Genomic DNA, 19346 nt, shown 5'->3' with positions numbered 1-19346 from the left:
TCTAGCCAGGGGGAAAACAAGATGTATGACTTCTAGGAATCAATCACTTGGCCTTCTTTCCAAATAGTTCTTTCCCCAGTCTCTCGTAGTTTCATCCTTTGCATACAGATCTGTATTCAGCCAATATTTCAAGGCCCCTTTGCAGATCTTCAGAGCTCTATCTCAATTTTTTTCTCTTCACTGTTCCACTTCATAAATTCTGGCCAACTCAGATTCTCCAGTCTCTGACCTAAACTCAGCAAGACCACAAGGCTCTGTTTGGAATCCCTCCTCCATCCCTGCTCTTGACCTGGAAAATGCCTCCAGGCAGGAAGCTGGGACAATGGTAGAGTTCATTTCATTTGTTTTCCCAATCATGATCCTAAACTCCTGGTTGAAGAATATCTGAAAACAATTTTTTAGCCTGATTTGCCTTGTTTATAGGAAAATGTCAGTTCCTGTAGCTGTTGACTGCATGGGGAGAGGCAAAAATCATGTTCATTTTTCAGTTTATGCTCAACAGTTTTCCACGCAGATTTAAAAAAACACAAATTCAACAATTTTTTAAATATCACATTTCTCAATGGAACTCTAACATTTGCCATTATTTCTAAGAAACAAAAACAAATATTTAAATCTAAATTTTATTAAGAATATTTGATTTGGGCCAGGCACGGTGGCTCATGCCTGTAATCCCAGCACTTTGGGAGGTGGAGGTGGGAGGATCACCTGAGGTCGGGAGTTCGAGACCAGCCTGACCAACATGGAGAAACCCCGTCTCTACTAAAAAATACAAAATTAGTCGGGCATGGTGGCACATGCCTTTAATCCCAGCTACTCGGGAGGCTGAGGCAGGAGAAACGCTTAAACTCGGAAGGCAGAGGTTGTGGTAAGCCAAGATCATGACATTGCACTCTAGCCTGGACAACAAGAGCAAAACTCTGTCTCAAAAAAAAAAAAAAAAAAAAAAAAAAAGAATATTTGATTTTTGGCTGGGCGCCGTGGCTCACACCTGTAATCCCAGCACTTTGTGGGGCCGAGGCGGGTGGATCACCTGAGGTCAGGAGTTTGAGACCAGCCTGGATAACATGGTGAAACCTCATTTCTGCTAAAAATACAAAAAATTACCAGGCGTGGTGGGAGCTCTACTCAGGAGGCTGAGGCAGGAGAATCGCTTGAACTGTGAGGCACAGGTTGCAGTGAGCCAAGATTACACCACTGCACTCCAGCCTGGGTGACAGAGAAAATCCATCTCAAAAAAAAAAAAAAATTGATTTTTGTATCCACTTTTACCCTCTAAATTGTTAAATTTCTTTTATATATATTTTTGTCTTCTAGTAATAGTAGTCATAAATTGGATGAAAGACTGATAGCTGTATTTTTCATTGCTAATCTGTAAGAAAATTTTAAGTAATTCTTCTCAGATGTTCATTATATGACAGTCAAAATACTTTATCAAATACTTTATCAATCTCAAAATCCTTCACTTAATTTTTCTTTGGTTGAAGCTACAGTAATTCAAATTATTGCTATTTGAGAGTATAAGAAACTGAGCAGAAAATCTTTAAAAAGGAGGTAATTTTTGGCAGTCTCATTGTATTTACGAGGTAAATAATAATAATTGGGACCCACCAAGGTGAAGGAGCCCTGGCAAACAGTCTAAGCTTTCAGATGGTAACCATGGTAGGCTATGTCTTGGAGACCAGAGTGAACTAGAGGTAGAAGGAGCCTTACCAAGATTACTACAAGCCTTGTGATACCATTCCCTTAGAAGATTAGGTGATCAGATCCTACTCTATTTGGCAAGCAGAGGATTAGCCTTGTCTTATGGCAAGATATCACTTACAGCCTCAACAATTTTTCAGAAACTATCAAACATGCCAAAAAAAAAAACCAGAGACTGACAGAAAAACAATAGAAACAGATGCACAGGTGATCCAAATACCTGAGTTAAAACAAGAGCATTAAAACAACTATGATTAATAATTTTAAAAATATGGAAGTAGGAGCAAACAGTTAAAAAAGAGCATTCATCAGAAAAGCATATAGTCTATGAAAAAAACTACACTGAAATTAAGTACAGTCAGTTCATATAAAGACACCATTAGGGAAACAACATGACTTTGGGTCAGGAAAGATATTTATAATAAATGTATCTGTCAAAAAAATGGAAAAGACAAAGCAAAAATCTTCATAAAAGAAGATATCCAAATGGCTAACATGCAAATTTGCTTAATTTTCATTAACAAATTAAAACCACAATGTGATGCTATACACCAGTATGGCTAAAAAGAGATACCACCAAGAGTTGACAAGGATATGCAGTAATAAAAATCTCATGTACTTATAGTAGGAGTATAACTTGGTACAACTTCTTTGGTAAACTGGTTGGTGGTATCAGACCTCAAGATACGCATACCTTATGACCTAGCAATTCCACTTCTAGGCATATGTCCAACAGAAGTATATATATGTATATTCACCAAAATACATGTAAAAGAATGTTCACAGCAGCACCATTTATATTTTCCCCAATCTGCAAACAATCCAAATGGCAATGAACTGAACTAAACAGATTAAATGTGGCACATTCATATGATAGATATTATATAATTGTGACATATTCATATGATATTATATAGCAATGAATAAACTGCTGAATAGCAACAGCACGGATGGATATCACGACACATAATGTGGGATGAAAGAAGACATAAAAGAGCTCACTGAGTATGATTCCATTTCTATAAAGGCAAAAATAAAGCAAAAACAATTTATGGTGTTAGAAGACTGATGACTAGGAGAACAGGCATGAGGCAGGCTGCATGCCACTGGTGTTTCTTAATCTGGGTCATCTGTCACTTTGTGAAAATTCATCAGGCTAACATACTGTTCATGTAGCTTTTAGTAGATATTACATGTCAACTAACTTTATTTTAAAAATTATGTCTGTATATAAAGCTGTTAATGCTTATCTTGAGAAATACATTTGTAAAATGGCAAACTTATGGTCTAACTGGAATTCCACTAGATTTTAATGTAATGATATGAAACTTTCATGAAACTATTCAACTAACTGCTACCAATGAAAGCTCTTTTTTGTTTTTGGGCCGGAGTCCCGTTCTGTTGCCCAGGCTGGAGTGCAGTGGTGCAATCTCAGATGACTCCAACCTCCACCTCCCAGGTTCAAGCAATTCTCCTGCCTCAGCCTCCTGAGTAGCTGGGACTACAGGTGCACACCACCACGCCCAGCTAATTTTTTGTGTTTTTAGTAGAGATGGGGTTTCACCGTGTTGCCCAGGCTGGTGTCAAATTCCTGAGCTCAGGAGCCTCGGCCTCCCAAAGTGCTGGGATTACAGGCGTGAGTCACTGTGCCCGGCCCAGCTCTTTTTTAATGAACCGCATCTGGGAGGAAAACTGAGGAAACTGATAATTTTTATGGAAGCCTGAGTGTGACTAACATATGTTATCTACTTGTAGTTTACCTTGGAGAAACATTTCTATGTCTAAAATTAGTAATTCATTTCTCTAGGCATTGTTATTATGTAGTAGGTAAGAGCATAGTTTCTGGAGACAGAATGTTTAGATCCAAATCCAGGCTCTGCCATTTACTACTTGAGTGTTTTGGGGCAAGAAACTCTGCTTTGGTTTCCTCATCTGTAAAAGAGGGATACATTTATTATTAGGATTAAATAAATTTTAATAATGAGTAGGATGGACAGGCGTGGTGGCTCACGCCTGTAATTCCACCACTTTGGGAGGCTGAGGCAGGTGGATCATCTGAGGTGACGAGTTCGAGAGCAGCCTGACCAACATGGCAAAACCCCGTCTCTACTAAAAACACAAAATTAGCTGGGCGTGGCAACACATGCCTGTAATCCCAGCTACTCAGGAGGCTGAGGCGGAAGAATCGCCTAAACCCAGGAGGTAAAGGTTGCAGTGAGCTGAGATCGTGCCGTTGCACTCCAGCCTGGACAACAAGAGCGAAACTCCGTCTTCCAAACAACAACATCAACAACAACAGCAACAAAAGAATGAGTAGGGAGCAACACATGCAAAATAGTAGTAACTTTCTTAAGATACTGTGGCTAGTAACTCCTTCCTGTCCCCCTTTCCATCTCTGTAAACATTTCCTTATCACACGAAATTCAATGCAAGATTTTTTAAGGCAGGATTAATATTTTATTCCATCAGTATTGGTGAAATGGTCTGCTCTTGGGTGCCTTAGACCCTGATGCTTACTCTTTGGAAGTAATTGCACATAAAGGCATTTCCTTCCAACTTAAGCAAGTTTAATTTTTGTCATGTGTTTTGGGCCATAAACTTTCTCTTCTATGAGCTTCTGCAGCTCAGTTGTTACTGCCTTTCCCATTTCCTCCTGATTCTAAAAACAAAAATGCTTAAACTTCTAAATCTAGCCATACTATAGACACGGACAACAGTGGCACTAATTCCTTCAATACCTGTGGCATGAGAAAAAACAATTATAAAATCTCCTGGTTTTCTCTAGAGCCAGGATAACAACGGGGAACAATATATTTCTTTTTTCCTTTGTAAGGGTTCCTTTATTTCTTAAATGTTTTTAAACATTTAAAAATAGATAATGTATACAAAAGTACATGAAGGACAGGTAGAACAGCCATGATGGAGCCCCACACTTGAGCAATTTGAAAAATTGGGGAAAAAAATATCTATTTGAAGACATTAGAAAGCTGTGGTGGCAGCCATAACTTGAGAGACCAATAACTAGAGAGACCAAGATCCAAGAGAAATGAGCTGGACACTTGGCCAGTGTTCTTCTCTCAAGGCATTTGTCAACTCAGCCACACAGGATGCTATGAAACCAAGCAAAAAGTGACTGAAATCACAGAGGGCTGGTATTGAGGAGCCAAGAACTGGAATATAAGACCAGCAATAGGAAGGGTGCCATAGGCCATATCCCAGGCAAGAGGGCTGTAACACAAGAATGGGGGAAAATAAGAAATCACTGTCTTATAAAATCAGTAGATCAGCCTCAGTTCTGCTCAAGTTCTGAATAGATTGAAATATTGTATTGTATCTCTATTGCCATGTAATAATTTACCCCAAAACATAATGGCCTAAAAATCCAAACATTCATTATCTCAGTTCCTGTGGGTAAATAAGTAGGAAGTCGTGTAGTTCAGGAGCTCTAGCTCACGTTTTCTCATGAGGTTGCAGTCAGGATGTTGGCAGGTGCTGTAGTCACCAAAGGTCTGACCAGGGCTGGGGGTCAGAGCCTAAAACGGCTTGTTCACATAGCTATTAGCAGGATGCCTCACCATGTAGAGCTCTGCACAGATTGCTTGATGTTCTTATGACATGACAGTTAACTTGCTCCAGAGCAAGTCATCTAAGAGAAAGCAAGGAAGCTAATGTCTTTTATGACCTACTAGAATAATGTCACTTGTGCCACATTCTATTCATTAGAAGTGAGTCACTAAGTATAGTCCAAGATGGAAATTAGGCTCCACATTTTAAAGGAGGGGTATCGAAAATTTGTGGACATATTTAAAATCCATCACAGGTGCTGTCTCTCTCTGCTGCTTTCCAGAGTACAGAGTGAATCTAGTCTGGTGGAAGACATCATTTAGAGCCTTTACAGTTTCCAATATACAATATCCAGTAATCAAACACAAAATTAGCAACTGTCCTAACAAATAGGACAAAGATGTAAAACAGCAAACACAAATAGAGTTCAAAGTGACCCAGATAGGAGAGTCATCAGAAATAGATCTGAAAATCTGAGTGATTAAAATGTTCAACACCTGGATGGCAAGGTAAAGAATTTCACCAAAGAACATGAATTTGTAAAAAATAACCAAGAACTGAAAAATATACAAATTGAAATTAAGAATACATGGGTTTAATAGCTACTTGGATCCAATAAAAGAAAGGATTAATAAGCTGGAACACAACACAGGTTAGTTGAAAATATCCAGACAAAAGTATCTAGAGCAAAACAGATGGAGTATATAGAAAAGCACATAATTAGAAACCAGTAAGACAGAAGACATAGAATGCTCCAGAAGCAATATCTGAAGCAATAATGTCAAGAATTTTCCCAAGATAATGAAAGGTATCACGCCATAGATTCAAGAAGGGCCACAAACCCCCATCAGTATAAATTTAAAAGGCAAAGTATACTACCACCACCCCACCACCTAACATCTTATAGTATATTGATGAAAACCAAAGTAGAGTATCTTAAAAGCAGCTAGAGACTTATCTTTGAAAAAGCAAAAATAAAACAAATGTTAAAACATTTCAACAGAAATAGAAGTCAGAAAGCAATGTGATGAAAATGAAAGTGCTGAAAGAAAAATAACTGCCAACATATAATTCTATACCCAAGTTAAAATACCCTTCAAAATTAAGACAAAATGAAGTCATTTCCGGATAAAAACTGATGGCATTTTTTCTAAGCAAAACTAAAAGCAAAAGAAATAATAAATGGAGATCTTCTTGTGGAAAAAAAAATGAGCCCAGATGGAAAGATGAAACTACAGGAAGAAATGAGCAAGAGAAAACATAAATATGTGGGTAACTCGAAATAAAAAATGATGGTACATAGTAGTCATCCTCTAGGACTTAATGTAAAATCGAAACGCACAAAAACACATAAGATGGGGAAAACAGTAAACAAAGCTAAAGTATTCTAAGATCAAGCATTGTCTATAAAATAGCAGAAGTAGTATTCCGAGTAAAGAATACATATCATTATCTTAGGATAACTTCTAAAGGAATAATGAAAACGGTAAAATTAACAAAGTAATGGGGAATGGAAAAAAGATTAATTCAAAAGATGGCTAAAACAGAGAGACAGATACATATAAGGAAAAGGACCATAAAACAGGGCAAACAGAAAACAGGTAGTAAGATTGTAATTATAAATCCACACACATCAGTCAGATTACACTAAGCATAAATCATTTTTCTGATTAATTATTTTCAGATTAAAAATATATTTTCCATTAAATAAATACAATGCTAGTGCCCATGCAGCCATATTCAGGTAAGTAAATTTTAAATTATCAGCACTTCAGAAATCCATATGCCTCTATCCTATATCATAAACTTCCTCACCATAAATGGCATATGTGGTACTAATCTCCTTGTTTTATTCTTTAGATTTACTATCCAGCTTAGAATCCCTGAATCATCACTTTGTTTTATGGCTATTTTTGAACTTCATTTAAATGGAATCATATGAGTCTTTTGTGTCTACTTTCCAATCATACGTTGTGGGAATAATCCATACTGTTGCATGTGACTGCAGTTCCATGTGACTGCAGTTCCTTCATTTTCATTCATTTGCAACATTCCACCGTATAGATTTACGGTAATTTCTTTTTCAACTGTAGATGGACACTTTTTACCTTCAGTTTTTGGCCATTATAAAAAATGTTGCTAATAAACATTCCTATACATATATTCTATGTCATATCAACATGCAATAGATATACCTCTAACTAGGATATATCAAGAGCTGGGACTGCTAGGTCAAAGGATATTCATATCTTTGATATTTCCAGATAATGCCAATTTTCTTTTAGAGTACTATACCAATTTACTCACGCAACAAAACATTAAATACTACTCCCTTTATTTCAAAACCTCACGAATACCCAGTAGTCAGATTTTTAAATGTATTTTTTCCTTACCTGATATGAAATGATATCTCATTGTGGTTTTAATTTGCATTTCCCTGATTACTAATGAAGATGAACACCTTTTCATATATATATTGGCCATTTCGAACTCCTCTTTTGTGAAGTGGATGCACAAGTCTTTTGCCCATTTTTCTTTTGCATTATTTGGCTTTTACTCATTGATTTGTTGAAGTTCTTTATATATATTCTGTGTACTAGTCCTCTACAGGTTATATGTGCTGCGAGTATCTTCTCCAACTCGGATGGCCTGTCTTCTCACTATCTTTATAGTGCCTTTTGAGAAAAGAAGTTTCTAATTTTAATGTGGTAAAATTAATCAATTTTTCTTTTATGGCAAGGGCATTTATGTCTTAAGAAAACTTTCCCTATCCAAGTTCATGAAGACATTATATATTCTAAAAGCTTTATAATTCTAATATTCTATTCTAATATAATTCTAATATTCTAAAGCTTTATAATATATATTCTAAAAGCTTTATAATTTCCTTATTTTTAGTTCTTTAATCCATATGAGTTTTTTTGTATAGCTTTACAAAGGAGTCCAATTTCATATTTCCCCCAACATAAACAGCAAACAAGATGGTACCATTTACTAAAAGTCAATCATTTCCCAAATGACTGACTGCCACACAATCTCCATCACATATCACATGTACATACATACATGGGTTTCTGGACTCTCTACTGTTACACTGATCTATTTGTCCAGCACATGCCAATCTCATACTATGCTATTACTGTAGCTTTGTAATATCCTAACATCTGATGGCAAATTCCTTCCATTTTGTTTCACTAATTAAAGAGTATCTTGACCTCTGAACCCATTGCATTTTAGAATCACGTCATTAAGTTCTATAAAATTACACACTGAGATACTGACTGAAGTTGTACTCTATAAATATAATACTCCTTTGTCCACATCATATATCTTTTTAATTGATTTTTCTTTAATATCTAACGTTTTACATTTTCTTCAGCTATTGTTTGTGTTATTAAATATATTCCTAGGTACTTGATGTGTTTTGGGGCTTCTATAATGGTGTTACAGCTTTTCCAAAATTTTATTTACTGATTGTTTCTATCTTGTATTCTAAACAGGAATACGAAAGATTTCTTAGATATTTGAATTCAGCAATCTTGTTTTACTCTTATTAATTTTAATAATCTCTAGGTTTCACTAGATTTCATACACACACACCCCAATCACCCCAAAATAGTAATAATATTGTTCCTTCTTTATTATACTTTGTATTTTTCCTTTTCCCCCGATTTTTTGGCATTCTTGCATTAGCTAAGGCATCCAGTATGTTATATAAAATGGTGACAGCAGGCATCTTTCTTTTGTATCTCCAAGGAACACTTGCAATGTTTTACTATCAGATTTGTCTTAGGGATTTTGTAGATAAGTTTTGTCAGATTAAAGAAGTTACCTCTATTCTGAGTTTGCCACGAATTTATTTTAATCATAAATGGGTATTTTATCAAGTCCTACATCTATAGTGAGTTGTGAGTTGATAATGGTTTTTCTCCAGGCAAATCACATTAGTGTATTTATTTTATTTTTTGAGATAGAGTCTTGCTCTGTCGCCCAGGCTGGAGTACAGTGGCGTGATCTCCGCTCACTGCAGCCTCTGCCTCCCGGGTTCAAGCAATTCTCCTGTGTCAGCCTCCCGAGTAGCTGGAATTACAGGCATGCACCACCATGCCCAGCTAATTTTTTTTTTTTCTTTTTGAGATGGAGTCTCGCTCTGTCGCCCAGGCTGGAGTGCAGTGGTGTGATACTGGCTCACTGCAAGCTCCTAGGTTCAAGCCATTCTCCTGCCTCAGCCTCCTGAGTAGCTGGGACTACAGGCACCCGCCACCATGCCCGGCTAATTTTTTATATTTTTAGTAGAGACGGCATTTCACCATGTTAGCCAGAATGGTCTTCATCTCCTGACCTCGTGATCCACCCACCTCGGCCTCCGAAAGTGCTGGGATTGCAGGCGTGAGCCACCGCACCCAGCCTAATTTTGTATTTTTAGCAGAGACAGGGTTTCTCCATGTTGGTCAGGCTAGTCTCGAACTCCCGACCTCAGGTGATCTGCCCGCCTCGGCCTCCCAAAGAGCTGGGATTACAGGCATGAGCCACCGTGCCTGGCCAATTTTTGTATTATTATTATTATTATTATTTTTAGTAGAGATGGAGTTTTACCATGTTGGTCAGGCTGGTCTCAAACTCCTGACCTCAAGTGATCCACCTGCCTCAGCCTCCCAAATTGCTGGGATTACAGGCGTGAGCCACCGCGCCCAGCCACATTAATTGATGTTTAATTGTTAAACCAAGGTTCCCTGAGTCAAACTCAACTTTTGTAGACTACTGAACTTGGTTTACTAGTTATCTTGTTTAGGACGGCTGCATCTATTTTGTGGTTTAAAGCAGGCTGTAATTTTCCATTTCTGTAAAATTTAAAAATTGATTTTATAATAGTATTAGGGTTATGCTAGTCTCATAAAATGAGCTGAAGAACATTCCCTTTTTTTCTATTCTTTGGAAGAGTTTGCTTCAAGCTGGTGTTATTTCTTGCTTAAATATTTTATAAAACTCACCATTAAAGCCATCAGAATCAAGTTACACATTTGTTACACCTATCCGCACATTCACCATGGGCTGAGAGTGCTGCCTCAAACAGTTTTATAAATCGCAGGGTTCTTCCTTCAGAATAGAACATGAGATAGATTTGTTCATATAAAAGACACAAACCATGGCTAAATTGGATATATTTTTCTATAAAGTGCTATTTTAATGGTGTCTTTTTCACTTCCATCACTAGCACTTTTTATTTTTTGTTACTTCATGAGTTTTAGCACATGCATCAATAAGGGGTCACACTACAAAGTGTCACTGAAATGTAGCTCTTGCCTTCATCAACTAAATGCCTCCTTCACAGTAGCTTCCTGGCTTAAAACTAAAATGTGGGCCCAGTATTACAGAATATTAGGGCATCTCCTGAAGGGTCACAACTGCATGTTAAATCCCCCAAAACAAACATAAATGGTTTAGATCTGTAATGCTTCTCCTTTGTTCTCCTTTGTTTTAGAGCCTCCTTGTGTACGCATAGTTATTTGTGGGAAAGGGTGTTCTTCAAACAATGGCCATCATTTAATCTACTTATTTTTGATTGTATGTTTTCCTCTTTTTAAAAACTCAAGTATAGGGCCAGGCGCAGTGGCTCATGCCTGTAATCCCAGCACTCTGGGAGGCCAAGGCAGACAGATTGCCTGAGCCCAGGAATTCCAGACCAGCCTGGGCAACATGGTGAAGCCCTGCCTCTACAAAAAATATAAAAAATTACCCCAGCATGGTGATTGCACACCTGTAGTCCCAGTTACTTGGGAGGCTGAGGTGGAAGATCACTTGAGCCCAGGAAGGAGGTCGAGGCTGCAGTGAGCCGTGATTGTACCACTATACTCCAGCCTGGACAACAAAGTGAGACCCTATCTCAAAAAACACCAGAAAACCCAAAAACCAAAAAAAAACCCCACAACTGAAGTATAATATGTAAAAGTAAAACTATAGGACATTTTAAGAGTGAATGTTAAGAATAATCAATATTACAAAGATCCAAAACTGTGATGAAGAAAAAATTCATTATTATAGATTTAGATAAATTTATGCATTTTTGCAGAAACACCTACCTTTCAGAAACAGACTTATTTTGATCTGATGACAAATTAATTTTTTTACTTCCTTTTTCTGAAGGGTTAGAAGGCTCATAATTCACAGAAGGCTTTTCAATTGGACTATTAACTGACTCAAGATTCTTATCCAAAATCATAGCCTCTGAATTTGCAACCTATTAAATAGGTGAGAAAAAAGCAGTTGAAGGGAATTTTACCAATTGTATCCTTCCAAACAAAATTACCATTTTCAAAGTATTCTTGCATACATATGGCAAAACATAAGTTAAATCACATGTATTTCGATGGCTGATGACCATGATTGTGATTTGCCTGCCAAAATGAATTTTTAAAAACTCCGAAGAAATAAAAATAATGGTATACATCAACTTCCTAGCTTGGATGGAAAGAAGGAAAAACAAATGTTCAGGTACTTAGACAACACTTTATTCCTATTAGAGTTTTAGGAACTAATAAACACTATATTTAAGAAAATTTTACTTTTGTTATACTTTTAATAAAGACTAGAAATAACTCAGATTGCTAACTTGCTCTTCCAATTGTTGAGTTTATTTAAAACTTGAAGCTGCAACATTCAGTGTTCTCAGCTTTGGTTGAGAACTTGCAGCATTTTATATATATGTAAATATATATGTACATTAATTCAAAAGGATCAAGGACAGCATGAACAAAAATGCACTAGGTGCCATGGAAGCTGGGCACCCATCTGTTGCCCCAAACCTGTAGCAGTGGTGGCTAACCCCCCAATTTCATACTTGTAGGATTAGGGGGCCCAATTCACCACAGCAGCACTATCAGTTGGGTGCTCATCTGACATCTGGGGCAATGGCAGGCCCAATCCGTTGCAGTGGTAGTGACCATAGGCCAACTTTTCCTGAATTTCCCACCCAATGGCACTGGGGATTGAGGTGGCACCGGCAGGGGCTAAATGGGAGACCCAGTGGAGCCAGAAGAATGAAGCTAAGCAGTATGGCACTGTAAGAGCTCTGAAAAGTAAACTCTCATTGAAACTGCAGCTTAAAAGAAGAGGCCAGGATCTACACACTAAACCTAAACAGGGGAACTTCCTGCTGAAAGGGAGTCCTATGCTTAGTGTTTTCAAAGAGCCCTCCCTGTGACTGGATACTGAGACATTTGATCCTTCCAAGGCACTAGCAAAAGGGTGTCCAGCCAAAATCTTGACTTTCTCTCCGGGGCATACTCTTCTGATAGTGAGCCTCTTAGAGTCTTCTGCAATCTGGTCAGGCTGAGAATTGCCTAAATCATTAAGTCCTGGTTCCTTTCTGCTAAACAGTTTGTTTCTTCTTCAATTTTTCTTTTTTTTTCTCACATTGTGAAAAGAAGCAAGAGGAAATCAGGCCAAACCTTCAACACTTTGCTTAGAAACTTCATACACCCCTGTAATCCCAGCTACTCAGGAGGCTAAGGCACGAGAATTGATTGAACCCAGGAGGCGGATGTTGCAGTGAGCCGAGATTGTGCCACTGCACTCCAGCCTGGGCAACAGAGCCAGACTTTGACTCCAAAAAATAAAAAAATTAAAATAAAAAAAGAAATAAAATCTCATAAGTCAAACAAAATCCAAATTCATAGTTTACAAGTTCTGTTTTCCATGTAATGTAGGATACAATGCAACTAAACTTCCTGCCACTACGTAACACAAATCCCCTTTCCTCCTGTTTCCAATAACATGTATCCTCATTTCCTTTCAAGTCCTCACCAACAATGCTTTTAATGTCTATATTTCTATCAAAACTTTGGTTATGAAGATCTAGGTATTAAGTCCATGGTAGGTTTTCTCCACTGTGCTCATTTCCTTTTAACCTCCACGGGCAGTCTTTAACTTCCAAATTTCTACTAAGAGTCTGTTCAAGGTAATCTAGGCTTTTTATAAAGCATGCTCCTCAAAACTCCTCTAGTCTCTACGCATTACCCTACTCCAAAGCCACTTTCACATTTTTAGGTATTGGTTACAGCAGCACCCCATACTTCCTGGTACCAAATTCTTTGTGAATTTCCTGAAGTTACCTTAACAAATTACCACAAACTGCATGACTTATTTTATCACAGTTTTAGAAGCCAAAAGTTTGAAATCAGTTTTACTAAGCTAAAATCAAGGTACTGGCCTTCCTTCTGGAGGCTGCCTGCGTTTCTGGATTTGAGGCCCTCCTCCATCTTCAGTGTACTTCATTCCAGCCTCTGCTTCCATTGTCCCATTTCCTTTTTCTGCCTTTGACCTTCTTGCCACTTTTTTTGTAAGAACTCTTTTGATTAAAATGAGCCCACACAGATAATCCAGGATTAACTACCCATCATCTCAAGGTACTTAATTTAATAATACCTACAAAGACTCTTTTCACCATGTAAGGTAACATATTCACAAGTTCTGGGAATTACGTCATGGACATCTTGCAGGGACCATTTTTTCCATCTACCATAGCTGTAGAAGGTCGAAAAAACACTATCAACCATCTTGGCACAATTAACTCAAACATGACATTTACAGAACATTACAACCAACATTCTGTACATGGAACATTCGTCAAGTAAAATAATATGCTGGACTATAAAATAAGTTTAACTTTCAAAATTTAAGTTTTACATAGTATGTTCTCTGACCAAATGAAATCAGGTATTATAAAAATAAAATACCTAGAAGTCACAAATATTTTGAAATTAAACACACACTTCCAAATAATTCATATGTCAAAGAATACAAGGAACATTATAAATCATTTTGAACTGATGGAAAACAAAGATATGATGTATCAAAGATTATAATATTTGCATTAAGAAGTACATAATGTAACCACTAAGAAGATGCTTAGAAAAAGTGATACTTAGAAGGAAATTCAGCTTTAAATGTTTAATGTTAGAAAAGGTCTCTTAAGAACCTGGAAAAAGAACAAATTATAACTAAAGTCAGTAAAAGAAAGACAATAAAAAAAAACAGGGATCAAAATAAAGAAAACAAATGATAGAAATAACAAAATCTGGTTGATCAAGAAGAAAAAATAATAAATATATAGATTAACCCACATCAGAAACAAAGTACAGTGATACACTGTAGAACCCCAAACATTAAAAGGACAAGTGAATTTTTTTTTTTTTTTTTTTTGAGATGGAGTCTCACACTGTCACTGGGCTGGAGTACAGTGCCACAATCTCGGCTCACTGCAACCTCCACCTCCCAGGTTCAAGCGATTCTCCTGCCTCAGCCTTCCAAGTAGCTGGGATTACAGGCACCTGCCACCATGCCCGGCTAATTTTTTGTATTTTTAGTTGAGACGGGGTTTCACCATGTCAGCAAGGCTGGTCTCGAACTTCTGACCTTGTGATATGCCCGCTTCGGCCTCCCAAAGTGCTGGGATTACAGGCGTGAGCCACCGCGCCCAGCCTAGGACAAGTGAATTTTACTGATAACTTTATGACAGTGAATTCAATAATTTAGATAACACGGATAAATTCCTTACAAAGATAACTTGCAAAACTGATAAAAGATGGAAAAAAAAATCTGAATGGCTCTGTACCTACGAAAGAATTGGATTTTCAAGTAAAAACCTTCTTACGAAGAAAGCTGTGGGCCAGGCGTAGTGGCTCACGCCTGTAATCCCAGGACTTTGCGACGCCAAGGCGGGTGGATCACCTGAGGTCAGGGCAGGCGGATCACATGAGGTCGGGAGTTCAAGACCAGCCTGACCAACATGGAGAAACCCTGTCTCTACTAAAAATACAAAATTAGCCAGGTGTGGTGGCACATGACTGTAATCCCAGCTACCCGGGAGGCTGAGGTAGGAGAATTGCTTGAACCCGGGAGATGGAGGTTGTGGTGAGCTGAAATCGTGCCACTGCACTCCAGCCTGGGCAACAAGAGTGAAACTCCATCTCAAAAAAATAAATAAAAAAAGAAAGCTCCTTGCTCAGTTTTCAGAATCTAAGTGGTGAGTATACAAGTATTCACTATAAAATTATTTCGGATTGCTGGCAAGATGGCTGAATAGGAACAGCTCCGGTCTGCAGCTCCCAGTAAGACTGATGCAGAAGGCAGGTGATTTCTGCATTTCCAACTGAGGTACCTGGTTCATCTCATTGGGACTAGTTGGACAGTGGGTGTAGCCACAGATGGCGAGCTAAAGCATGGTGGGGCTCTCACCAGGGAAGCACAACGGGTCAGGGAATTCTCTTCCCTACCCAAGGGAAGCCATGATGGACTATGCCGTGAGGAATGGTACACTCCAGCCCAGATACTGCATTTTTCCCACGGTCTTCACAACCCACAGACCAGGAGATTCCCTCCGGTGCCTATGCTACCAGGGCCCTGGGTTTCAAGCACAAAGCTGGGTGGCTGTTAGGGCAGACACTGAGTTAGCTGCAGGAGTTTTTCTTTTCCATACCCTAGTGGTGCCTGGAATGCCAGTGAGACAGAACCGTTCACTCTTCCTGCAAAGGGGGCTGAAGCCAGGGAGCCAAGTGTTCTGGCTCGGCAGGTCCCACCCACACGGAGCCCAGCAAGCTAAGATCCACTGGCTTGAAATTCTCGCTGCCAGCACAGCAGTCTGAGGTTGACCTGGGATGCTCAAGCTTGGTGAGGGGAGGGGCATCGACCATTGCTGAGGCTTGAGTAGGCAGTTTCCCCCTCACAGTGTAAACAAAGCCACTGGGAAGTTTGAACTGGGCCGAGCCCACTGCAGCTCGGCAAGGCCACTGTGGCCAGACTGCCTCTCTAGATTCCTCCTCTCTGGACAGGGCATCTCTGAAAAAAAGGCAGCAGGGGCTTATAGATAAAACCCCCATCTCCCTGGGACAGAGCACCTGAGGGCTTCAGTAGACTTAAATGTCCCTGTAGGACAGGACTCTGAAGAGAGCAGCAGATCAGTGGATCTCCCAGCACAGCATCTGAGCTCTGCTAAGTGTCAGACTGGCTCCTCAAGTGGGTCCCTGACCCCCGTATATCCTGACTGGGAGACACCTCCCAGCAGGGGCCAACAGACACCTCAAACAGGAGAGCTCTGGCTGGCATCTGTCAGTGCCCCTCTGGGATGAAGCTTCCAGAGGAAGGAACAGGCAGCAATCTTTGCTGTTCTGCAGCCTCTGCTGGTGATACCCAGGCAAACAAGGTCTGGAGTGGACCTCAAGCAGACCTGCACCACAGGGGCCTGACAGAAAAGTAACAAACAGAAAGGAATAGCAGCAACATCAACAAAAAGGACGTCCACTCAGAGACCCCATCCGAAGGTCACCAACATCAAAGACCAAAGGTAGATAAATCCACAAAGATGGGGAGAAACCAGCCCAAAAAGGCTGAAAATTCCAAAAACAAGAACGCCTCTTCGCCTCCAAAAGATCACAACTACTTGCCAGCAACAGACCAAAACTGGACGGAGAATGAGGGTGACAAATTGACAGAAGTAGGCTTCAGAAGGTGGGTAATAACAAACTCCAATGAGCTAAAGGAGCACTTTTTGTTTTTTTTGGGACGGAGTTTTGCTCTTGTCGCCCAGGCTGGAGTGCAGTGGAACGATCTCGACTCACTGCAACCTCTGCCTCCCGGGTTCAAGCGATTCTCCTGCATAGCCTCCTGAGTAGCTGGGACTACAGGCGTGCACCACCACGCCCAGCTAATTTTTTGTATTTTTAGTAGAGATGGGGTTTCACTATGTTGGCTAGGGTGGTCTCGAACTTTTGACCTTGTGTCCATCTCGACCTCTCAAAGTGCTGGGATTACAGGTGTGAGCCAGTGTACCCACCCTAAAGGAGCATCTTCTAACTCAATGTAAGGAAGCTAAGAACTTTGAAAAAATGTTAGATAAATAGCTAAGTAGACTAACCAGTTTAGAGAAGAATATAAATGACCTGATGGAGCTGAAAAACACGGTAGGAGAACTTCATGAAGCATACACAAGTATTAACAGCTGAATTGATCAAGCGGAAGAAAGGATATCAGAGATTGAAGATCAACTTAATGAAATAAAGCGAGAAGACAAGATTAGAGAAAAAAGAATTTTTGAAAAGGAACGAACAAAGCCTCCAAGAAATATGGGACTATGTGAAAAGACCACACCTATGTTTGATTGTTGTACCCGAAAGTGACAGGGAGAAGGGAACCAAGGTAGAAAACACTCTTCAGGATATTATCCAGGAGAACTTCCCCAATCTAGCAAGACAGGCCAACATTCAAATTCAGGAAATACAGAGAACACCACAAAGATACTCCTGGAGAAGAGCAACCCTAAGACACATAATCGTCAGATTCACCAAGGTTGAAATGAAAGAAAAAATGTTAAGGGCAGCCAGAGAGAAAGATAAGGTTACCCACAAAGGGAAGCCCATCAGACTAACAGCAGCTCTCTCTGCAGAAACCCTGCAAGCCAGAAGAGAGTGGGGGCCAGTATTCAAGATTTTTAAAGGAAAGAATTTTCAACCCAGAATTTCATATTCAGCCAAACTAAGCTTCATAAGTGAAGGAGAAATAAAATCCTTTACAGACAAGCCAATGCTGAGACATTTTGTTACCACCAGGCCTGCCTTACAAGAGCTCCTGAAAGAAGCACTAAACATGGAAAGGAACAACCGGTACCAGCCACTGCAAAAACATACCAAATTGTAAAGACCACTGACACTGTGAAGAAACTGCATCAACTAACCGGCAAAATAACCAGCTAGCATCATAATGACAGGATCAAATTCACACATAACAATACTAACCTTAAATGTAAATGGGCTAAATGCCCCAATTAAAAGACACAGACTGGCAAACTGGATAAAGAGTCAAGACCCATTGGTGTGCTGTATTCAGGAGATCCATCTCACATGCAAAGACACACACAGGCTCAAAATAAAGGGATGGAGGAAGATCTACCAAGCAAATGGAAAACAAAAAAAAAGCAGGGGTTGCAATCCTAGTCTCTGATAAAACAGACTTTAAACCAACAATGATCAAAAGAGACAAAGAAATGCATTACCTAATGGTAAAGGGATCAATGAAACAAGAGAACTATCATAAATATATATGCACCCAATACAGGAACACCCAGATTCATAAAGCAAGTTCTTAAAGACGTACAAAGAGACTTAAGACTCTCAGACAGTAATAGTGGGAGACTTTAACAACGCACTGTCAATATTAGACAGATCAACGAGACAGAAAATTAGCAAGGATATTCAGGACTAGAACTCAACTCTGGACCAAGTGGACCTAATAGATAGCTATAGAACTCTCCACCCCAAATCAATAGAATATACATTCTTCTCAGCACCTCATCATAGTTATTCTAAAATTGACCACATAATTGGAATTAAAACACTCCTTAGCAAATGCAAAAGAATGGAAATCCTAACAGTCTCTCAGACCACATTGCAATAAAATTAGAACTCAGTATTAAGAAACTCACTCAAAACCACACAACTACATGGAAACTGAACAACCTGCTCCTGAATGACTACTGGATAAATAACAAAATTAAGGCAGAAATAAAGATGTTCTTTGAAACCAATGGGACCAAAGACACAATGTATCAGAATCCCTGGGACACATTTAAAACAGTGTTTAGAGGGAAATTTATAGCACTAAATGCCCACAAGCGGGAAAGATCTAAAATTGACACCCTAACATCAAAATTAAAAGAAGTAGAGAAGCATGAGCAAACAAATTCAAAAGCTAGCAGAAGACAAGAAATAACTCTAAGATCAGAGCAGAACTGAAGGAGATAGAGACATGAAAAACCCTTAAAAACAAACAAACAAACAAACAAACAAACCAATGAATCCAGGAGCTGGGTTTTTTTAAAAAAGATCCAACAAAACAGACCACTAGCCTGACTAATAAAGAAGAAAAGATAGAAAAATCAAATAGACACAATAAAAAATCATAAAGGGGATATCACCACTGATCCCACAGAAATACAGACTACCATCAGAGAATAATATGAACACCTCTATGCAAATAAACTAGAAAATCTAGAAGAAATGTATAAATTCCTGGACACATACACCCTC

The 19346-nt window shown here is 39.0% G+C and overlaps 1 protein-coding gene across 12 annotated transcripts in view; it reads right to left on the bottom strand.

The window, feature by feature from the left end:
- Positions 1-19346, bottom strand: part of ATF7IP2 (activating transcription factor 7 interacting protein 2) — a 168021-nt gene that overhangs the window by 14775 nt on the left and 133900 nt on the right. For all 12 annotated transcript variants that reach the window (XM_055099479.2, XM_055099483.2, XM_055099482.2 and 9 more), the window contains one exon: positions 11349-11506. In XM_055099479.2, coding sequence (XP_054955454.1) covers positions 11349-11506 — 158 coding nt within the window. The remainder of the gene's footprint in view (positions 1-11348; positions 11507-19346) is intronic.

Source organism: Pan paniscus, chromosome 18 (genome assembly GCF_029289425.2).
Source record: "Pan paniscus chromosome 18, NHGRI_mPanPan1-v2.0_pri, whole genome shotgun sequence".
NCBI lineage: Eukaryota > Metazoa > Chordata > Mammalia > Primates > Hominidae > Pan > Pan paniscus.
This window is presented reverse-complemented; position numbering and strand designations above follow the sequence as displayed.